The sequence below is a fragment of the Nyctereutes procyonoides genome, unplaced genomic scaffold (assembly GCF_905146905.1).
Source record: "Nyctereutes procyonoides isolate TBG_1078 unplaced genomic scaffold, NYPRO_anot_genome, whole genome shotgun sequence".
Lineage (NCBI taxonomy): Eukaryota > Metazoa > Chordata > Mammalia > Carnivora > Canidae > Nyctereutes > Nyctereutes procyonoides.
Genome location: NW_026575146.1, coordinates 14346630 through 14366764, shown reverse-complemented (window position 1 = coordinate 14366764; position 20135 = coordinate 14346630). Strand labels below are relative to the sequence as shown.

The 20135-nt window shown below is 44.8% G+C and overlaps 1 protein-coding gene across 1 annotated transcript in view; it reads right to left on the bottom strand.

The window, feature by feature from the left end:
- SYTL3 (synaptotagmin like 3) overlaps window positions 1-20135 on the bottom strand; it is a 77233-nt gene that overhangs the window by 33621 nt on the left and 23477 nt on the right. Inside the window, exons 4-5 of the mRNA XM_055310846.1 lie at window positions 3107-3158; window positions 1803-1872 (exon numbers count right to left, since the gene is read on the bottom strand). Of these exons, the coding sequence (XP_055166821.1) occupies window positions 1803-1872; window positions 3107-3158 (122 nt within the window). The remainder of the gene's footprint in view (window positions 1-1802; window positions 1873-3106; window positions 3159-20135) is intronic.

The window sequence follows — 20135 nt, the reverse complement described above, 5'->3', positions numbered from 1 at the left end:
TGCGGGGGCTCAGGATGTGTGCAGGTGTGTGTGCATGCATGTCTGCAGAGGAGAGGACACTGTCCTTTCAAGAGGTAGGGACTGTCTTACTCAGCTGCTTTCCTCTGAGGTCTGACACCTGGGTTTAAGGAAGGGGCGTCAGCAGGGGGGTGTTGACATGACAACTATCACCTCGGGAATAATGAGCAACATTTCACTGGCTCACACTGTACTCAGCTAGACTCCTGCTCCTTTAACCTGCTCTTGCATGACCCCACCCCAACTCCACACAGAGAGGATCCACCACAGCAGAAGGCACATGACATGGTGGCCATCGGTGGTACCAGGCTCAGGGCACCAGCCTGGAGCCAAGGAGTTCATTCCACCCCTCTAAGCAGGAGAAAGAAGAAAAAGGAAGCTAAAATGACAGAAAGGGGGTCACTTTCCCCTTCAAGTCCCATTCCTCCATCCCTCCAACCATCCATTCATCCATCCATCCATTTACCTATCCATCCATCCATCCATCCTTCCTCCATCCACCTCTCTATCCATCCCTCCATCCATCTATTCATCCCTCCCTCCATCCCTCCCTCCCTCTTCCCACTCCTCCCACCTTCAGTGCCTCCTTCCCTCCATCCTTCCACCCATCCATCCAGGAAATATGTCTTGAGCACATCTATGCTGGAACTTTGGAGGATTCAGAATCTCAAGGAGAAAGTGGAACAGAATTTTGAAGATCATTCCAGGGTCTCAGTTTGAAACTGGAAAAAGAATAAATATACCCTCTCTCTCACTAGCATATGAATATGCCCTTCTATGTACAGATATAGTTACTCTCTTTAATTCACAGACTAACGATAATGAAAATAATCAAGACCATGTATTTTCATGGCACTTTATAGTTTCCAAGTACCAGCACAGACATTATTTCATTAATTTCTCACACCAGCCATGGGAAGCAAGCCAGAGGAGTATAATCATTTCTACCTCCCAAGTGGGAACCCAGATAACTCCCCTAAGATGACACCGCTAATTTCTGTGGACAGAAATGGTCCTGGTCTATTTTATGTTAGAATCTATAAATACTCAAAAGATATACACACCCCAGGCACTCCCACACCTATGAATCATACACCTGTGGATCAACCTGTATTTACTTCTCTTATATCCCCAGAGACCCCTGACACACTGCAGCCTATTCAGAACACCACACTCAAGGGCACAGGGCACAGATAGGGAAGACAGCCAACAAAATGACAAAAATAAAATGGTAGGAATGTGGGGTATGGCAAGGATGTGGGATGCAGGTGAAGATATGGGGTACAGATAGGGATGCAGGCACAGATGAGGACATGGGATACAGGTGAAGATGTGGATACAGGTAAGGATATGGGATGCAGGTGGGGAAGTGGGGTGCAGGTGAGGGTGTGGGGTATAAGTGGGGAAGTGGGGTACAGATGGTGTGGGATACAGGTGAGGACATGGGGTACAGGTTGAGATGTGGGGTACAGGTGGTGATGTGGGGTAGGGTCAGGATGTGGGATGCAAGTGGGGATGTTGGGGTGCAGGAGAGGAAGTGGGGTGCAGAGGTGAGTCATTGTTAATGCAGATGATCACATGACCCCCAAAGTATGCCAGAAGCACAGATACCAGGCAGGACCCAGCACTTCCGGCCTCCATTCTCTGCTCCCTCCATGGCCTGCTTCAGCCACAGGTGGATCCCTTTGCTCTGAAGGTCTTTGTCCAACCTTAAGACCCCCTTCTTCTTCCACTTCTCTCCCACTTCCCCTTCCCCAGGGAAGCACACAGAACAGACACATTACCCTGTGAGAGCTGCCACTGCACTGGCTCTCGCTCAGAGGAGGTGGGGTGGGAGGAACCACAGAAATTTTGCTGCCAAGGAAAAATACAGGAATAAGAAATGGGTTATGAATGATCCAACCATTAGTCTTGCAAACACACAGGATTCGCCATTATCCCATAGTTCAAGTTCTCTGCCTTTTTTTTTTTAATTTATTTATGATAGTCACACAGAGAGAGAGAGAGAGAGAGAGGCAGAGACACAGGCAGAGGGAGAAGCAGGCTCCATGCACCGGGAGCCCAATGTGGGATTTGATCCCGGGTCTCCAGGATCGCACCCTGGTCCAAAGGCAGGCGCTAAACCGCTGTGCCACCCAGGGATCCCTGCCTTTTTATTTTGTTTTGTTTCTTACTTCTTCACATTTTAGAAGAGGATCCCGGCAGCCCTGCCTGGATCTGTTCCTCTGGGCAGGGCATTCCTGGTATCAGAATGTGGCAAATGAGCACTGAGCTGCCCCTGCTCTAGCCCTGGTGCTCCACCTGTGTTGTCTAAAGCAGCCTGGCTGCTCTGGAGCTGAGACTCCTTGCGTCGTCCCCTGTGGCAGTTGGTGATGGAGAAGGAGGAGGAAAAGAAGGAGAAGGAGGAGGAGGAGGAAAAGGAGAAGGAGGAGGAGGAGGAGGAAAAGGAGGAGGAGGAGGAAAAGGAGGAGGAAAAGGAGGAGGAGGAGGAGGAGGAGGAGGAGGAGGAGGAGGAGGAGTCCGAAGACTGCAAAGTCTCATTCTGGGACAAGAAAAAAGAACTGGATGGGGAGCTTTCAGTAATACTTTAATATATTTGGTGCAATCAGGTGTGTGAATTGTTGCCAGCTTCCAGAGCGCTAGGTGTTTAGGATTTTGTATCAAGAAATTAGCATCTTGCAGACCATTCCTCACTGCTGCCAATTTTATTCCACGGATGTCTGAGATGTCAGGCACCGGGCATGATGTTGGAGATATGAATGACTCTTCAAAGCAAATGCTTGGTTTAGAATTTCACTTAAAATGCCATAAAAAATAATATCTCATTTTCTTAACCACATTTCAGGAGAATTTAAGAAGTAAAACCTTTAGTGAGAAAATGCTCTGCTAGCTCCCAAAAAAGGCTCTTCCTAAGAATCTGGAAATATTTCTGTTTCAATCTTTTCCAGGCACTTTATCATTAAAAAAAAAAAAAGTCACATTCCAAAGCAGCCACGTCTGAAAGTCAAGAGATCTAAAAGTTCTTTCAGGGTCTTTTGTTCTTCAGCCCTGGAGGGACCAGGACAGTCTGCCCTAGTACAGCACTCACCTCAGCTCCTGATAAGATTGCAAGAGCTTTGCTCCGGCTGTCCCGTGTTTGCCTGGAAGAGATACCAGTAAAGGTCATTCATTAGTAAGAAGACAACCTTGGTGGTGCAAACACAGGAAGCAATCAATTAAAATTAGCAGCTTTTTCTAATGTCATTTCTTCTTCTTCTTCTTTTAAGATTTTATTTATTTATTCATGAGAGACACAGAGCAGCAGAGGCACAGGCAGAGGGAGAAGCAGGATCCATGCAGGGAGCCCCACGTGGGACTCGACCCCAGGACTCCAGGATCGCACCCACCTGAGTGGCTCAGCGATTCAGCATCTAACATCACTTCTTGCAGTTAAAAAGTAAAAGACCATTTTGAGGTGATCAAAATGCTCTGAAGTTCGATTGTGATGGTGGTCACACAACTCTGCAAATTTGCTAAAAATAATTAAATTATATACTTAAAGAATGGATAAAGTTTATGTTCTATAAACTACGTCCCACGAAAGCGGCTGTTAAAAATGCCTGCATACACACAGGCGGAGAGACCATAAATTCTGGGAATGACTCCTTTTATTAGAAGTTGACGTTGGGCTAGATTTTCTAAATCTGGAAAATTTGAAAAGTAGTCGAAGCTTCCAAGCTTCCATCTGTCCTTTGGAAACATTTAATAATTGAATGACTATATTCCTTTGAACAGTCCTTGTTATGGAGATTAAATTAATCTGTTAAAGAATGTAATCTACTTATTTCTAGTTATAGAGGCTAATAATTTCCTAAAGAAGACTATGTCTCATATAGTACTCTTTTTGTTTCAAGGAAAGGGGATTTTATGATGTACTAAGAGCCCCAAAATAGAACTCTACATGTCCATAGTCCTGTGAACACAATGTTTCCTGGCCCAGCGCTTAGGAAGAGGTTCTTCAGCCAAGCTGGAAGGCGGACTGTCTTGCCCAGGGGAGTCTCCCACCGGGCTCCACACTGCCCAACACACGGCTGAGAACCACCAGACCTGCCATCCTAAGAGGTCCCTCTAGCTCCCGTGTTGTGGCTTTGAAGGTTTTAATCCATTCCAAAGAAAAACTTACATATACATTTGTATCTCCATAAGTCAGGAAGAAGAGTAGGGGAGGGCTTCGGAAGGGGGAAGGCAAGGATCTTTGACATCAAGGCCCAAATCTTAAAACCAGGAGGAGCTGACCCCCAGCTGATCCCTAAGTGGTGCAGGCCCCAGGGCGGGGGTTCTTAACTGGAACTGGCCTCAGGGAGTGCTTGAGCTCTGAACTCGTAAGTCAAAGTCTGAGTCTACCGGTCTGTGTGCCTTGCGGTGGGGAGGGGGTTCATGATGGTGTTCACCAGATTCTCAAAGGAGCCTGTGAGCCCTCCCCCATGAAGAAATGCTTGTCTAAGGCAGATCAGAGAGGTCGCCCCAAAGGCCGAGAGCTGCCCCAGTAGAATCAGCTGGTAGTGGATGAGAGCCCACATCCACAGGAGCCACTGGGAAGAAAACATCCAGGCCAGAAGAAAAAGAGAACCACCCTAACTGCATCGCGGCCGGGTGGTTGTCATGAAAGCAGAGCAAAACAAGGCAAAGAAAAAGAAAAATTAGTGACACTGTTTATCCACGGTGTCCCGGGTGAAAACACAGAACACCAAAGGGATGGGGAGTTCCGAGCCCTGTTGTGGGTTGGCCGGCTCGCTCACTGTGGCGGCTGGCTCCCTTCCCACTGCCTGCCTTCTGCAGACCCTCATCATCTGTCCCTGGGTTGTGGTGCCAGTGTCCCCAAGGCACAGCCACCAGCTACAACCCCTCCCACCCCCATCGATGCTATGGATCTACTGCCTAAAGCCCTTCAGTGACTCCCCACTGTCACTGCCCAAAGTCCAAGCCCCACACAGCGTCCCTGGACCTCCACAACCCCTGTGGGCCCAGCTCTCCTGCTGGCTTCCCTCCCTGCAGACTCCAGCAGCTCCTCTTCTCACAGCCCCTCCCCAGACATCGTCTACTTACTCCCACTTACCCCCCTCTCATCTCCTGGTGCCCACTGCCTGGGCATTTCTACCTGAGACCCCTGTCTCCGTCCTGGACTTAAGCCTAGTCCCCTACACCCCATTGCCAAATACCCCTCACCCCAGGGCCCCGGGCAGGCCTGGCCACAGACGGCTCTCTGCTGCCCCCTGCTGGCTGCATCGGGCCTGGCCGGCCACACTGGGCTCTGCAACCTCTCCCAGTAAAGACCAAGAAGCATTCTAGGCTCTCTGCAGTCTCTTCCTCTGCCCCTGGGACAGCAGGCGTACACAATATTAGGGTTGTTGGAGGGGACGAGGCCGGGGGGGGGGGGGCGGGATGGGCATGAAGAAGGGCACGCGGTGTGATGTGCAACTGATGAATCACTGAAGTCTACCCCTGACACTAATATAAGACACTACACATTAATTACTTGAATTTAAATAAAATTTAAAAATAAATTTTTAAAAATACAGAGTGTCTGTGCCCCAGTTAAACTTGGTGGACACTGAAATTTGAATTTCATGGCTTTTTAATGGGTTACAAACATTCTTTTGGCCATTCAAAAATGTAAAACTCATTCTTAACTCACAGGACATACAAAGACAGGCAGAGGGACAGGTTTGGCCCTTAGGTCCCACCGCACCCCCGTGTTGCCCGTCAGTGATGCAGAGGCCCAGGTGCACTGCGCACAACCACAGTCTGTTCACTGAAGTTTGGGAAGCGCTGCTCTGTGGCTGGGTCTGGTTCACTGTTTATTTCCATGGTAATTTTCTCCTCTATTCCCTCAGTTGTTTCTTACCAGAGGCTTCCTTAAAAAGCACTATTTACTTTCTGCTAATATAAAAATGCATCTAACAGGCACCTGGGTGGCTCAGCCCATTGGTGTCCAACTCTTGGTTTCGTCTCATGTCATGATCTCAGGGTTGAGGGACTGAGCCCCACACTGGGCTCCACACTCAGCAAGGAGTCTGCTTGAGATTCTCTCTCTCCCTCTGTCCCTCCTCCCCCTGCTCCCTCTCTTGCACAGGATTTCTCTCTCAAAAAAAAAAAAGGTAATAAAATAACAACACACATAACTTCAGGGAGGAAATGCTGATAAAAGGGTGCCCTCTAAGGTGTCCTGAGAGGTGGGGTGCCTGGAAGCAGCGGCCCTGCTGTGCTGCTCAGGCTGCCTCATTAGGCCAGAGGCTTTGCAAAGGAGCAGCTGTGGGTCAGGGTGGGGAGCCTAGGCTTCCAGGACACATTCTCGAAGGCACAGCTGCCATCCCCTAGCAGCTGACTGTGTGCCCTGTGCTGTGTGCCACACTCCACATGCATGTGCTTCTTGAGTGGTCACTGGGTGTCATTTCAATGTCATCAGTGAAAACTAAGACTTAGGGACATTCTGCAATAGGCCCAAAGTCACCGTCTACAAATGACAAAACTGCCTTTTGCACCATAACTTGCCTACCAAGGGGGATACAAACAAGTTAGGGAAGAGCAGACCAGTGACTGGTACATGGGGCGGGGGGGGGGGGGTTACCATTCTCTCCACTTTTCTCAAGTGTGAAAATTTTCATGATAAAAAGCAAAGAGGAGGGCAGCCCAGGTGGCTCAGCAGTTTTTTTTTTTGTTTGTTTGGTTTTTGTTTTTAAAGAATTAGATTTTTTTATTTATTAGACATAGAGAGAGAGAGAGAGAGAGAGAGGCAGAGACACGGGCAGAGGGAGAAGCAGGCTCCATGCCGGGAGCCCGACGCGGGACTCGATCTCAGGACTCCAGGATCGTGCCCTGGGCCAAAGGCAGGCACCAAACCGCCCAGCCACCCAGGGATCCTGGCTCAGCAGTTTAGTGCCTCCTTCAGCCTGGGGCACGATCCTGGAGACCAGGTCGGGCTCCCTGCAGGGAGCCTGCTTCTCCCTCTGCCTGTGTCTCTGCCTCTCTCTGTGTGTCTCTCATGAATAACTAACATCTTAAAAAAAAAAAAAAGCGAGGGGGAAAACAACCACTTATAAACCAATGGCCAACTCCCTGGAAACTCTGAGATTTCTTGATTGAGAAATGCTTTCTATTTGTCACAGGTATCTCACCCTGCTTAAACCAAGAAATGAAGCCTGTGCCCCTGGGTTGGGGCATCCAGCCTGGGGTGTGAGGGCCCTCGGGGACAGAGGGGCCAGGCTGGGAGGGTGCCAGCAGTGCCTCCTCGCCCCCTCCTCAGGCTCCCACGTCTCTCCTAGCCCTGCCCCCTTCCCCCTCCAACCCCACTCCAGAGCACAGGAAGTGCTGTCCTTTGCTTACAGCTCACTGTCTAGGTGAATACAACAGATAATGAATGAACATCCTTGACCAGCAGCCAAGGCTGCTATAGGTTGAGTTGTATCACTTAAAAAGACATGTTGAAGTCCTCACCTTTTTTTTTTTTAAGGTTTATTGATTTATTTTTGAGGTGGGAGAGGGGCAGAGGGAGAAGGAGAGAGAGAGAATCTCGATCAGACTCCCCGCTCAGTGGGGACCCAGACACAGGGCTCCATTCCACAACCGTGAGATCATGATCTGAGTTGGAATCAAGAGCTGGATGCTTAACTGACGGAGCTACCCAGGCTCCCCAAAGTCTTAATCTTTAGCACCTGTGACCATGACCTTATTTGGAGATAGTCTATGCAGAGCAAGCTAAGGGGAGGTCATTAGGATAGGCCCTAATCCAATATGACTAATGTTCTTATAAAAAGGGAAAACATGGACACAGAGGTGGATGGGCACACAGGGAAGACAATGTGAAAACAGCCACGTGACAACAGAAGCAGAGACTGGAGTCATGTGTCTACAAGCCAATGGTTGTCAAGGACAGGCAGGAGGCAGCTGGAGCTATGAGAGGCAGGGAGAGACCCTACCCTGGAGCTGGCCAAGGGAGTGGCCCCTTGACATCTGAGTTTTGGCCTTCCAGCCCCCAGAATAGTGAGACAACACATTTCTGCTGTTTGAAGCCACCAACGCTTGTTCTAGTAGCCAGAGGAAAAGACCTATAGAGGTCCTTTGTGATTGAGTCCCTCCCTGCCTCTCCAGGGTCACCTTCCACTATTTAGAGTATGTATCACCTGTCCCATCTGTAGGTCATGGGGAAGATGCCTGGTGTCCACTAGACTGTTCTTCCATGCTCCTCGCTCACATACCTTCCCACCTCAGCTGGTGCTTCCTCTCCAGGATCCTGAGCCTGTCCTCACCCGGCTGGCCCCTTCACGGTTGCCACGCACACTTCACTAACATTCCTCCGACTGCACTGTGATTATGAGCATCTGTGTCGGTCACCCCAACTGGACAGTGAACACTTCGAGGATACAGGTCTCGTCTTACATATCTTGGTGTCGCCAGCACCAGCAGAGGGTTTCTTGTGTGGGGTGGTTATAAATACAACAGCAGCAACCAGAACTATCTTAACAATAAGCGTTAGCTCCTCATTTGAGCCATATGACCAAACACGTATGAAAAGAAGGTCACCGGGGCGCTTGGTGGTTCAGTTGGTTAAGCATCCGACTCTTGATTGATTTCAGCTCAGGTCATGATCTCAGGGCTGGGAGATAAAGTCCCAGGTTGGTTCTGAGCTCAGCATAGAGTCTGCTTGAGATGTTCCCCACCACCCCCCTCCATCTGCCCCTCCCCCCAACTTGAGTTTGCATGTGCTCTCTCTCTCTCTCTCTCCAATAAATAAATAAATCTTTTTTTAAAAAGAGGCAGCCATCATTTTTTTTTTCACAACTTGGCTTACATGTGACTCACCCATTCACTCACATTCACTGAATAGAAAACACAGGAGCACTTTACAGAGGTAAGGAAGACACAAGCTCTGCTCACACACAGGAGCTCACAGTGCTGTAGGGATCCATACCAACCACAGAGCACCTGTGGTTTCTAGATCTAATGCCAGTCCTGCAGCTGGCACAAGCATGTGTGTGACAAGTCATTATCTACCTATGCACTACTTCTTGATCTAAAAAAAAAAAAATGAGATAAGGCACCTTATATCAACTGCTCATGAAAACTCTTATAGAATGGATGCCCATCTCAGCTGGGCTCCATTGTCATGCTGGTCAAGCACACTAACTGCCAAGCTGCCAGTGCCCTGGACCACTGGCCCTGCAGCAGCTGCCATGCCCTGCTCCCCTAACACTTGGCACTTAGGTGACATGGTTCATGGGAAAGAAGGCACAGAATAGACTCTGTGGAACGATCCAGGGCAACTCAGCCAACCCAGCAAATCATGTCCAGTGGCCAAGTGGCCTCATGTTCTGAACTGTGGGATCTGTGTGGGTTCTTCTTCTTCCAAGACATTACCATGAACTTCCCCTACTACACCGAAGGATCCCCACAGCTACCCTTTGTTAGAAAAGTCATACATGACCATACAGTTGTGTGGGATCCAGCTGTGGAGGAGGGTGGCCTGGCCCATAACCACCTCTTTGCTGCTGCCTATGCAGGGCGCAATAGCATCCTAGGTAGGAAACCACACCCTGGAATTCCAGGTGTGACCCAAAGCAAAAGACAGGTGGGGCTACTCTACATGGAGCCTCCCTGGAAACAATGCAAATGTGCCCCTTCCTCAAAATACTTTTGTCTGACCCCTAGGAGTTGGTTGCAACCTATGGATTTTGTTAAAACAACTTATTTTGCTGATTCTTCCAGAAAAATCATCACATTAAGCACACAAATCTCAGATGTCTACGATGTGAACTGTACTCCCACTTAGATGTGGCTCCTTAATACAATGTTCAACCCACACAACTGTATATGGCAGTTCTGATAGTTGGTCCACACTAGAGCTTGAGTATTCTAAATTCTAGGAGAGGCAAATAAAAGCAGGGTTTCAGAGGGGTGTTAGACAATTACAGTGTGTTTTAGGACATTTTCCTTAATAGGAAACAAAAAGTCCCTAAAACAACAAAGTTTCAAACTAATTTTTGGCTCACATGTGCAAAATGGAAAATGTCTTAAAAATTTTGACCTAGAAATCCCTCAATATATGAAGAATCATGATATCCCATCATAGATGGTTTTGGAGCTGGACTCCAGAGCCATTTTTAAATATATTTTAGTCCTTAGAGAAGCTTTGAGCTGAAACAGCACTGGAGCCAAGCCACTACCCCAGGATGAAAGAAGACAAAGTGCACAACCATGAATCAGCAACTAATGCCTTCCAGGAGAACAAAAATTAATAATAGTAGATTTATAATCCTGCTGGCAGAAAACATCTCTCATCCGGTGTCCTTTTGCTATTAGACATTACTCTTCTGCTTAGTCACAAGAGAGAAAAAATAATTTTTTCTCTTAATTAAGCTTCCAATATTCTATCAACAGAAATTCTGGATGGCTTCCGTGTTAATAACAATCACCAGGAGCTGAGCAGTAACTCTTCCACGAAGACAAGCTTAAGGCTGCTAGTTATAGCAACTGGTGCAGGTTTGTTGAGGACCTGGGGACAACAGATTGCTTTCTGGTGTTCTTTGATTTTCTCTGAAAATTGAATGTAGATTTTAGGAGTCCTCTAAGCTAAAGAATTTAGATATTAATCCCTTATCAGATATGTGATTTGCAATTATTTCCTTCCATTCCATGGGTCACCTTTATGCTCTGTTGACAACATCCTTTGAAATACAAGTTTTTCATTTTTCTGTAGCCTCATTTGTCCATTTTCTTTCTGTTGCCTGTGGCTTTGGCATCACATCTTGAAATCACCGCCAAAGTCAATGTCTTCCTTCCCTCTGAGTTTTTCTTCTAAGAGCTTTATAGTTTTAGGTCTGTTGTCCATCTTGAGTTAATTTTTGTAGGGTGTTAGGTAGGGGTCCAATCGTCTCACAGTGATCTCAGTTTTCCCAGCACCATTTACTAACAAGGCTGATCTTTCCATCTTGAATGATACGTTTAGAGTCATTTGACTACATATTCAAGAGTTTCTTAGGGGTGCTCTAGATATTTCCATTGGTCTCTTTGCCTGCCCTTATGCCAGGGCCACACTATTTGGATTACTGTACCTTCATAGTAAGTTTTGAAATTGGGAAGTGTGGTTGGTATGGATCCCTACAGCACACTTCTTCTTTTTCAAGAAACAGACCAAATAACCCAATTTTATACAAGGGCATGGGACTTCGTTCAATAGACAATATACAAATGGCCAATCAGCACATGAAAAGATGTTCGACAACACTAATCATTAGGGAAATGCAAATCAAAACACTAATGATACAACCATATGGAAAACAGTGTGGAGTGACATTTAGGTGCTCAGTGGTTGAGCGTCTGCCTTCTGTTCATAGTGTGATCCCAGGATGCTGGATCGAGTCCCACATCAGGCTCCCTGTGGGGAACCCGCTTCTCCCTCTGTCTATGTATCTGCCTCTTTCTGTGTGTGTCTCATGAATAAATAAATAAATCTAAAAAAAAAACAGTGTGGAGATTCCTTCAAAAAAAATTAAGAATGGAACTATTATATGATCTAGCAATCCCACACGGGGCATATATCTGAAGATGCAATCACTATCTCAAAGAGATAGTTGTACTCCCATGTTCTTTACAACTCTGTTCACACTAGCCAAGATATGGAAACAAACTAAGTGTCCTTTAACTGATTAATGGTTAAAGAAAATGTGGTATATATTAAAATGGAATACTGGGGACCTGGGTGGCACAGTCGGTTGAATGTCAAACTCTTGGTTTCATCTCAGGTCATGATCTCAGGGTCGTGAGATCGAGCCTTGTGTGGGGCTCCACGCTTGATGTGGAGTCTTCTTGGGCTTCTCTCCCTCTCTCTCTCCCTCTGCCCCTTCCCCAGCACTCTCTCTTCTCTAAAATGAATAAGTTCTGGGAATCTAATATATAGTCACCATGGTGATCACAGTTAACAATACTGTAAGTTGCTATGAGAGCAGAGTGTTCTCACCATAATGATGGCAAAATGATAATTATGTGATGTGAAGGATGTGTTAACAAACCTTATGTGGTAATTTTTTTGCAATTTTGTATCAAATCATCAAAACAAAATTCATACAGAGAATAAAATAAGTGTCAGGTTAGTAGATACCTAATAAATACTGAGGGAATGAGTTACAAAAACACAAACACATCAGGATGCCTGGGTGGCTCAGCAGTTGAGCATCTGCCTTTGGCTCAGGGTGTGATCCTGGAGTCCTGGGATCAAGTCCCACATCGGGCTCCCTGCATGGAGCCTGCTTCTCCCACTGCCTGTGTCTCTGCCTCTCTCTCTCTGTGTCTCTCATGAATAAATAAATAAAATATTTTTTAAAACCCACAAACACAATGAAATACTACTTCATACCCATTGTAATGGCTATTATTTAAAAAAAAAACCAGAAAATAACAAGTATCCACATGGATATGGAGAAACTGGAACCCTATGCATTGCTAGTGGGATCATAAAAGGGGCAGCCACTGTAGGGAATAGTATGGTGGTCACTCAAAAAATTAAATGTAGAATTACCATTTGATCCAGCAATGCCACTTCTGGGTATAAACACAAAAGAACTGAAAGCAAGAAGTTGAACAGGTATTTGCACACCCATGTTCATAGCAACACTGTTCACGACAGCCAAAATGTGGGAGCTACCCCAGTACGCTTCAGGATGAATGGATAAACAAAATGCAGTATATACACACAATGGAATTTCTTTTAGTCTTAAAAGGAAGAAAATTCTGGCACATGCTACAACACAGATTGACCTTGAAGACATCATAAGTGAAATAAGAAAGACACAAAGGACAAATATACTATGCTTCTACTTACATGAGGACCTGCTGTAGTCAAACTCATAGAGTCAGAGAGCAGAATGTAGTCGCCAGGGGCTGGCTAGGAGGAAGCCCAGACAGTATGTGTTTAATGGGAAAGAGTGTTGGTTTTGCAAGATGAAAAAGTCCTGGAGATGGATGGTGGTGATGGTTGCACAATGATGTGAATGTGCTTGATGCCACTGAACTCTACACTTAAAAACAGTTAAAATGGGAAATTTTATGTTATGTCTATTCTACTGCAATAAAACAATAAGCATGGAGTTCTTAAACACAAAATGATTTCTCATTTAAGTATGTATGTGTCTGGTCTTCCAAAAAAACATATTCACATAAGGAGATAACTTAATGTTCAATGGTCAAGATATTCTCTAGAAACTACCCTAATCAATAATCTTATCTCAACCTATGAACACATGAATTCTTAACTAGAGATGATTTCATCTTGGTTGCCCATTCTGTTCATAAACAGGGAAGTAATGATGGTCACTAAAATGCAGTTCCATTACCGGCCTATCACATAGAGCTGAGGGCAGCACACTTTCTGCACAGAGTCAGTTTTAAAAAAGTGTAGGCTTTGCCAGCATACAATCTCTGCTGCAACCACTCAACCACATTGTATTGCAAAGCCAGCCACAAATAGAAAGGATCGAGCATGGTTGTGTTCCAATAAAACTTTACATAAACAGCCAATGGGCCACATGTGGCTTGTGTGTGTTAGCTTGCTAACCCCCAACAGAGAAAGTAGTAGTAAGTAAAATAAAATATTGACTAGCCCAATAACTAGCCCATGTAATCATGCTTTCCCTCCATGTTAGAAGCAACAGATCAAAATCCAACAGCAGATAGGGAGGTAGTCATGACAAGTCAAGACCAAAAATGTAAACTGCTGAGGGTGGCCTCATCATCAAGAGGTGGGGGACAGTGGTGGAGGCAGAGACACAGAAATGGTCCTGGTAGGGAATGCTGGTGCTCAGAAAGCAGCAAGGATATTCTAAAGGCTTGGGGAGGTATTTGAGATATTTGAATATAGGGGGCAAACATCTGGGTTGCGTTGATGTATTATTCAAAGCACCTTGGACAATCTAAGCAATTCAATTTTTGAGTTGCTACTATGAACAAAGCCAAAGACATCATGAAATCAAAGATGGCTAAACTCAAGAACTTGCTTTCAGAAGATTCTTACCTAGAAACACTGGATGAGAACGAATGGTTTGAAGGTCAAGGGCTTACTTCACACGGTAATCATAAAATCTGACTTGACAGTCTCTGTTCTAACTGATTTAAATGGACCACTCTGCAAATCTGTCAGGAATATGAGGAGCAATCCAATCAGTTGAGAAAAATCACTTCTAGGGCCCACACTCCCTCCTGTATGTGTTCATTTTGTCTTTCCCCTGAAGGAGAGTAGTAAGAAGGAAATATTCAGGAGATAACATGCCACCGTTTCTTTAAAATAAGACAAAGGTATATTCAAAATTATGTATACAGGAAATAAACATGATTTCATAAAGACACCCTCTCATGAAGTAAGTACACAACTAGGCACTTGATCTGTAACCTCCAGAAAGCTTTACTTAATCATCCTGGCAAAATCCACCTGTTGAATTGCATGGGTGGGAGGTCTTTACTGAGCCAGCAAGCAGAGAGGCAATGAAGGCAGGGCTTTATGGTATGGTCACCCCTATTTACTCATACCTACTTCTTTTAATTCGTGAGCCCGAGTGCTCCAGCCCCCATACAGCCAGTCCTGCTAGCTGTTCTCATAGTCCTACAATCAGATGGGCCATATCCAAGCTGCCCACTAGAAGTATAATACTCTAAAAAGTTACATGAAGAATTAAATCACATTTACTACTGGGAGGGGATGATAAAACTTCTTCTTCTTAATGGTTATGAGACACAATATGGCCCTGGTTAGCTAGATAATGGATCATTGGCACCCTTATGAGAGGCTATACCAAGGTACGACCTTCCCAAACTATTTTATTTCCCAAATACTAACAATGAAGTGAAAGTCACAACAAATTGTTTATATATAATATTTAACCATTCTGAAACTTGAAAAAATATAGTAACTCTAAAAAATATAGAAACTTAAAAAAAATAGTATTGTCATCTTTCTGCCCTTAAACTCAAAGATCAAGTAATAAAATGTCACGGTTGTTAAAAAACAAAACCCAAGAGACCCAAAGAAAATAAAACACACATTCACAGCAGGGAACCAGAAGAGGGCGCTGTCTTTATAGGTTTAGCAGATGCCCTCCAAAATAAGATCAGTTTTCAGTTTCAGTTCTGTTATTAGTGATCTAGAAAAGTGTCATCATAATTGTTTATTATATTTGCTACTTCACCAGTGGCTCTCAAACTTAACATGCATAAAAACTTATTTGGGGACTTGTTAAATACACATTCTTGAGTCACACCTGGTCCCATGGGATCAGGAACTTTGAATTTGAAACAGCTTGCTGCTGATCCTGAAGCAGGGTTCCCAGAAGCCACAGTAAAAACCCTCAGTGCAGAGATGGCCAACTGCCCGAGGGTGGAGAGGCAGGAGGTGATGATACCAGATGGCTGAGTAGCTAGCTGCCTACGGAACACTCAGACCCTACAAAGGTCTCTATGTTCTGATCATTCTGATGCACCCCAGATGAACTGCAACTACGGTATACAAGGAATTATTTTAAGACAATGAAACCAAATATCAAATTATAAAATCTTAGAGGGGGGGAAGAAGCCAGTTTATAATCAGAAAAAAAAATTAAGAAAAACAAAACATTTAAAATATTTTTTGTACCATCTAGCTGCAAAATGAAAAATTGGAGTTCATCTTTTCTTGCTTTTAAATCTTTTTAAGGATTGGAAAAGTAACACAACAAACTGCTACAGTTAATATCAGTTATTCTTTATTGGATTATTACTTATCCTTTGTCTACTTTCTTTTTTTTATTTTTATTTTTATTTTTTTATTTATTTATGATAGTCACAGAGAGAGAGAGAGAGGCAGAGACACAGGCAGAGGGAGAAGCAGGCTCCATGCACCGGAAGCCCGATGTGGGATTCGATCCCGGGTCTCCAGGATCGCGCCCTGGGCCAAAGGCAGGCGCCAAACCGCTGCGCCACCCAGGGATCCCCTTTGTCTACTTTCAAGGAAATTTGGGGAGCATTTACCTTAAAAGGCATATGTCCAATAGAACCCTTAAAATAGGCATATAAAAAGGAAGCGGGGTGACAGAGGGCAGAATGATTCCTGGAATTCCTTTGATGGGACATGAAATTTGGCTCTAAGTTTCTGGATGCTAAAGAGGAACAGAGCTCTCTGTAGCCATAGGTATCTTCTCCAAGCTAAGTTCTAGTATTGGGTACTATTACAGAGAACATCGCCTTGGGTCTGCAAGTAGCTCCATCCTTACTTCATTCACTCACTCACTCACTTATTTACTCATAGCTCCAAACCTCAAATGATTATAGCAGAAAAATTAGAGTTGACTGAATACATCCAAGAAAAAAACTTATGTCAAAAAACATAATGATTAGGTGCAGCTAACAGGATAGAGAGCTAAGAGCCTTAACATATAAAGAATGCCAGAAGTTCAAACAAGTAGGAAATATTCAACTCTCCTAGTAATTAGATTAATCCAAATGAAAACAACAGCAACTTGTTTCAGATTACCCTAACTTTTTTTTTTAATCAAACTGATAAAGTTTGGATTGTTTTAAGAATAATCCCTACAGGTAAGGAGGGTACACCCTTCCCAGAGGCAATGTTCCTAACCTCTCATTTTACCCTTTTTCTAGAAATGTTCAGAGATGTACCAAAGATTTACCTACAAAGATGTCCATTGCACTTTTATTATTTTGATATTATAAACTCCCAAAAACATAATTCAAAACTGGAAGTGTCCTCACTGTATAACAATAGTGATTTGGTTCAATAAATGAAGTCATGGGGATGCCTGGGTGGCTCAGTGGTTTAGCCCCTGCCTTCGGCCCAGGGCGTGGTCCTGGAGTCCCAGGATCCAGTCCTGCATGGGACTCCCTGAGTGGAGCTTGCTTCTCCCTCTGCCTGTGTCTCTGCCTTTCTCTCTCTCTCTCTCTCTCATGAATGAATGAATGAATGAATGAATGATAAGTAAATAAAGTCATATTCCAACATTGGGGTAAGATGTAGTCATCTGAAATTATACTGTTGACGATGGATAAAGAAATGGAATAATGTTCTTCATAAATTATGTGAAGAAATAATATAAAACTATATATACAATTGGGTCCCAATTATATAAATCTATTAGCTTGGTTCATATAAAATTGCCTGTATTCAATCATTTTTACCTAAAAACATCAATTTTTAATAGTTTAATCTCAATACTTTTAAAAGTGTGTGTGCATGTGTATATATGTGTATATTTGTATATATATTCACACACACACATATACCCTCACAGACATAGATACATATATTCACCAAAGAACAGAAATGATGTACACCAAAATGTTAACAAACGTTTTCAGGGTGAAGTCATTGTATTTTTAATATTATTTGTTATGCTTTTCTTTACTTCTCAATTTTTTTAAATGAATATATGTTACTTTTACATTCAGAGTCAATGTAATTTGGAATCCTGTTTCAAGGGATAGGAGTTTGTGGTGGCCAGAGCATGGCAGGACAGCTCATGTACTCTGCCAGGGTGGTGTAAATGAGCACACGCTTCCCGGAAGGCAATTTGGCAGAACATAGCTAAGCCTTTCAAGTGTTCACACATTTGACAGTCATTCTTTTTCTTAGAATCTATCCAAACGAAATAAACAGAGATACCAAGATACCTGTACAGGATGTTCATCACAGAGTTATCTGTGATACAAAATTTTGAATACAATGATAAACTCACTGACAAGATAGTGCATCCATCTGATATATTTTAAATATGCATTGGGACAGCTCTTAGTAGCATAAGAAAATGTTTGTGCTATATTGAATGTTAAAAGGAAGATTAAAATCTACATATGGTCTGATCATAAATCTGTTTAAAAGTAAGTCTAAGGGTGCTTGGTTGGCTCAGTCGGTGGAGCATGCAACCCTTGATCTTAGGGTTATGACTTTGAGCCCCATGTTTTGGGAGTAGAGATTATTTAAAAAGAAAATCTTCATTTAAAAAATTTAAGTCTGGGGGAACCTCAAGTGGCTCAGCGGTTTAGCACCTGCCTTCAGCCCAGGGCGAATCCTGGAGACCCAGGATCGAGTCCCACATTGGGCACCCTGCATGGAGCCTGCTTCTCCCTCTGCCTGTGTCTCTGCCTCTCTCTCTCTCTCTCTCTCTCTCTCTCTCTCATGAATAAATAAAATTTTTTTTAAAAAATTTAAGTCTGTATGTGCACACACACATGCACAACATCACCTAGAAAGAAGTCTGGAAGACAGAGAGAGTGTGTATGTAATTAACAGTAGTTTGTTGAGTAGTGGATTTTTATTGACTTCTGTATACCGTTCTGAATTTCTGAAATATTCTGAAATACATTACTTCTATAATTGGATAATGAACAATTTATTCTAAAAGGAAAAGAAAGCTCCCTCTTTGCAAAGTGGAGGCTGGAATGTGGACAGGGCAGGTGGAGTCTTGGGGACCAGCTAGGAGCTACTGCATTAGAAGTGGGGATGAAGAGTGGGGCAAAGATTCAAGAGACTGGGGAGGCAGAAATGTCAGGATCTGCTGACTGGTAGGGGGAGGGAATCGGGTATGAGTCTCAGGTGTGTGGATCAGGATACGGCATACAGGCTAGGGTGGCCAGCTTCCTGGTGGGTTGCAGGGCCCCTGGTCTCCTGATGTATCCTATGCCATCCCTCCCACCCTGAACAGAGCAGACCTATGTCACCACAGGACACAGCAGAAATGACAGCATGTGCTTTCTGAAGCAAGGCCATAAAAGAGATTGACAGAGACAGAAAGTAGAAAGTAGAATAGAGGGGCACCTGGGTGGCTCAGTCTGTTAAGTGTCAATGTTTGGCTCAGGTCATGATCTGGGGTCCTGGGATCAAGTCCCGTGGAGGGCTCCCTCTCAGTGAGGAGTTTGCTTCTCTCCCTCCCTCTGCCCATCCATCTGCTTGTGCTCTCTCTCTCAAGTAAATAAAGTATTTTAATCCAAAAAGTAGAAGTTCCTAGGAGTTCTGCAGAGGTGAGGAAAGGGGAGATATGGGAGGAGGAAGAAGTCCCGAGGATGAACGGTGCTGATGGTTATACAACAAAGTAAATGCAGATGCCATTGAACTGTATGGTTAAAAATGGTTAAGATGGTAAATTTTATGTTGTGTATATTTGACCATAATTAAAAATAATTCAATATAAAAAGGTCAGGCTCTGCCTTTGTCTCTCTGGCCCTCCTGCCCTGGGGGAAGCCGGCCACCACGGTGAACACACCCAAGCAGCCCTGCCCAGAGGCCCCAGGGGTGGAGGACCAGGGGATCCTGCCATCGGCAGCACGAGCACACCTGGTATGTGCATGAGCCCTGGAGAAAGCAGATCCTCCAGCCCCGGTTTCTGTCTTCAGCTGAAGGCCATATAAAGACCCTATAGAATAATACTGATTATTTTAACCCACCACATTTTGGACAAATTTGTGGTCCAGCAATGGAAAGAGGCACAGATTTGGGCCGCCTTGCACCTTTTGTATCTCAAACAACCATCTCGTTTTCCAACTTCCAATCAGGATATTGAAGGTGGAAAGAGCAGCGTTCACACTGTTAGAGCAAACACTAGGTAATACGCAGAATCTCGGTCTCAAACACATGGGAGAGCAGGGGTTGCAGTGGGCTCCCCACCAGAGATGCCAGAGAGCAGGAGGGCGGCGGTGACCCAGTGCATCACCCCGTGACCCAGGGTCAGCTTCCTGCAGTTAAACCACCGCTGGGGGCCCACAGGCCTCCTTTTTTGCCTTCTTTCCTCCAGTAACACCTGCTTCACTGATTCCCTAAATTAGATCCTCCCTGCTCAAATCCCCACGTGGTTTCTATTTTCCTAACTGGCCCTCGGCAGATACAGCGCATGGACTCGAGTCAGCTCAGTTCTGTGCCACCTTGTCTGTAGAGCACAGATGTCAGTAAGGTGCAGAGCCACCTGTCCGCATGAGCCATCATCTCACCCTGGTGGCCTTTCCCTACTCGTCGCCTCCCAACCTCCACCCACCTGTGCTCACGAGACTGCTTGAATACTGGGCCCAGCACAGCATTTTTCTTGGTCTCCCCATGCCTTCTGAGCCCACCTCGCCTA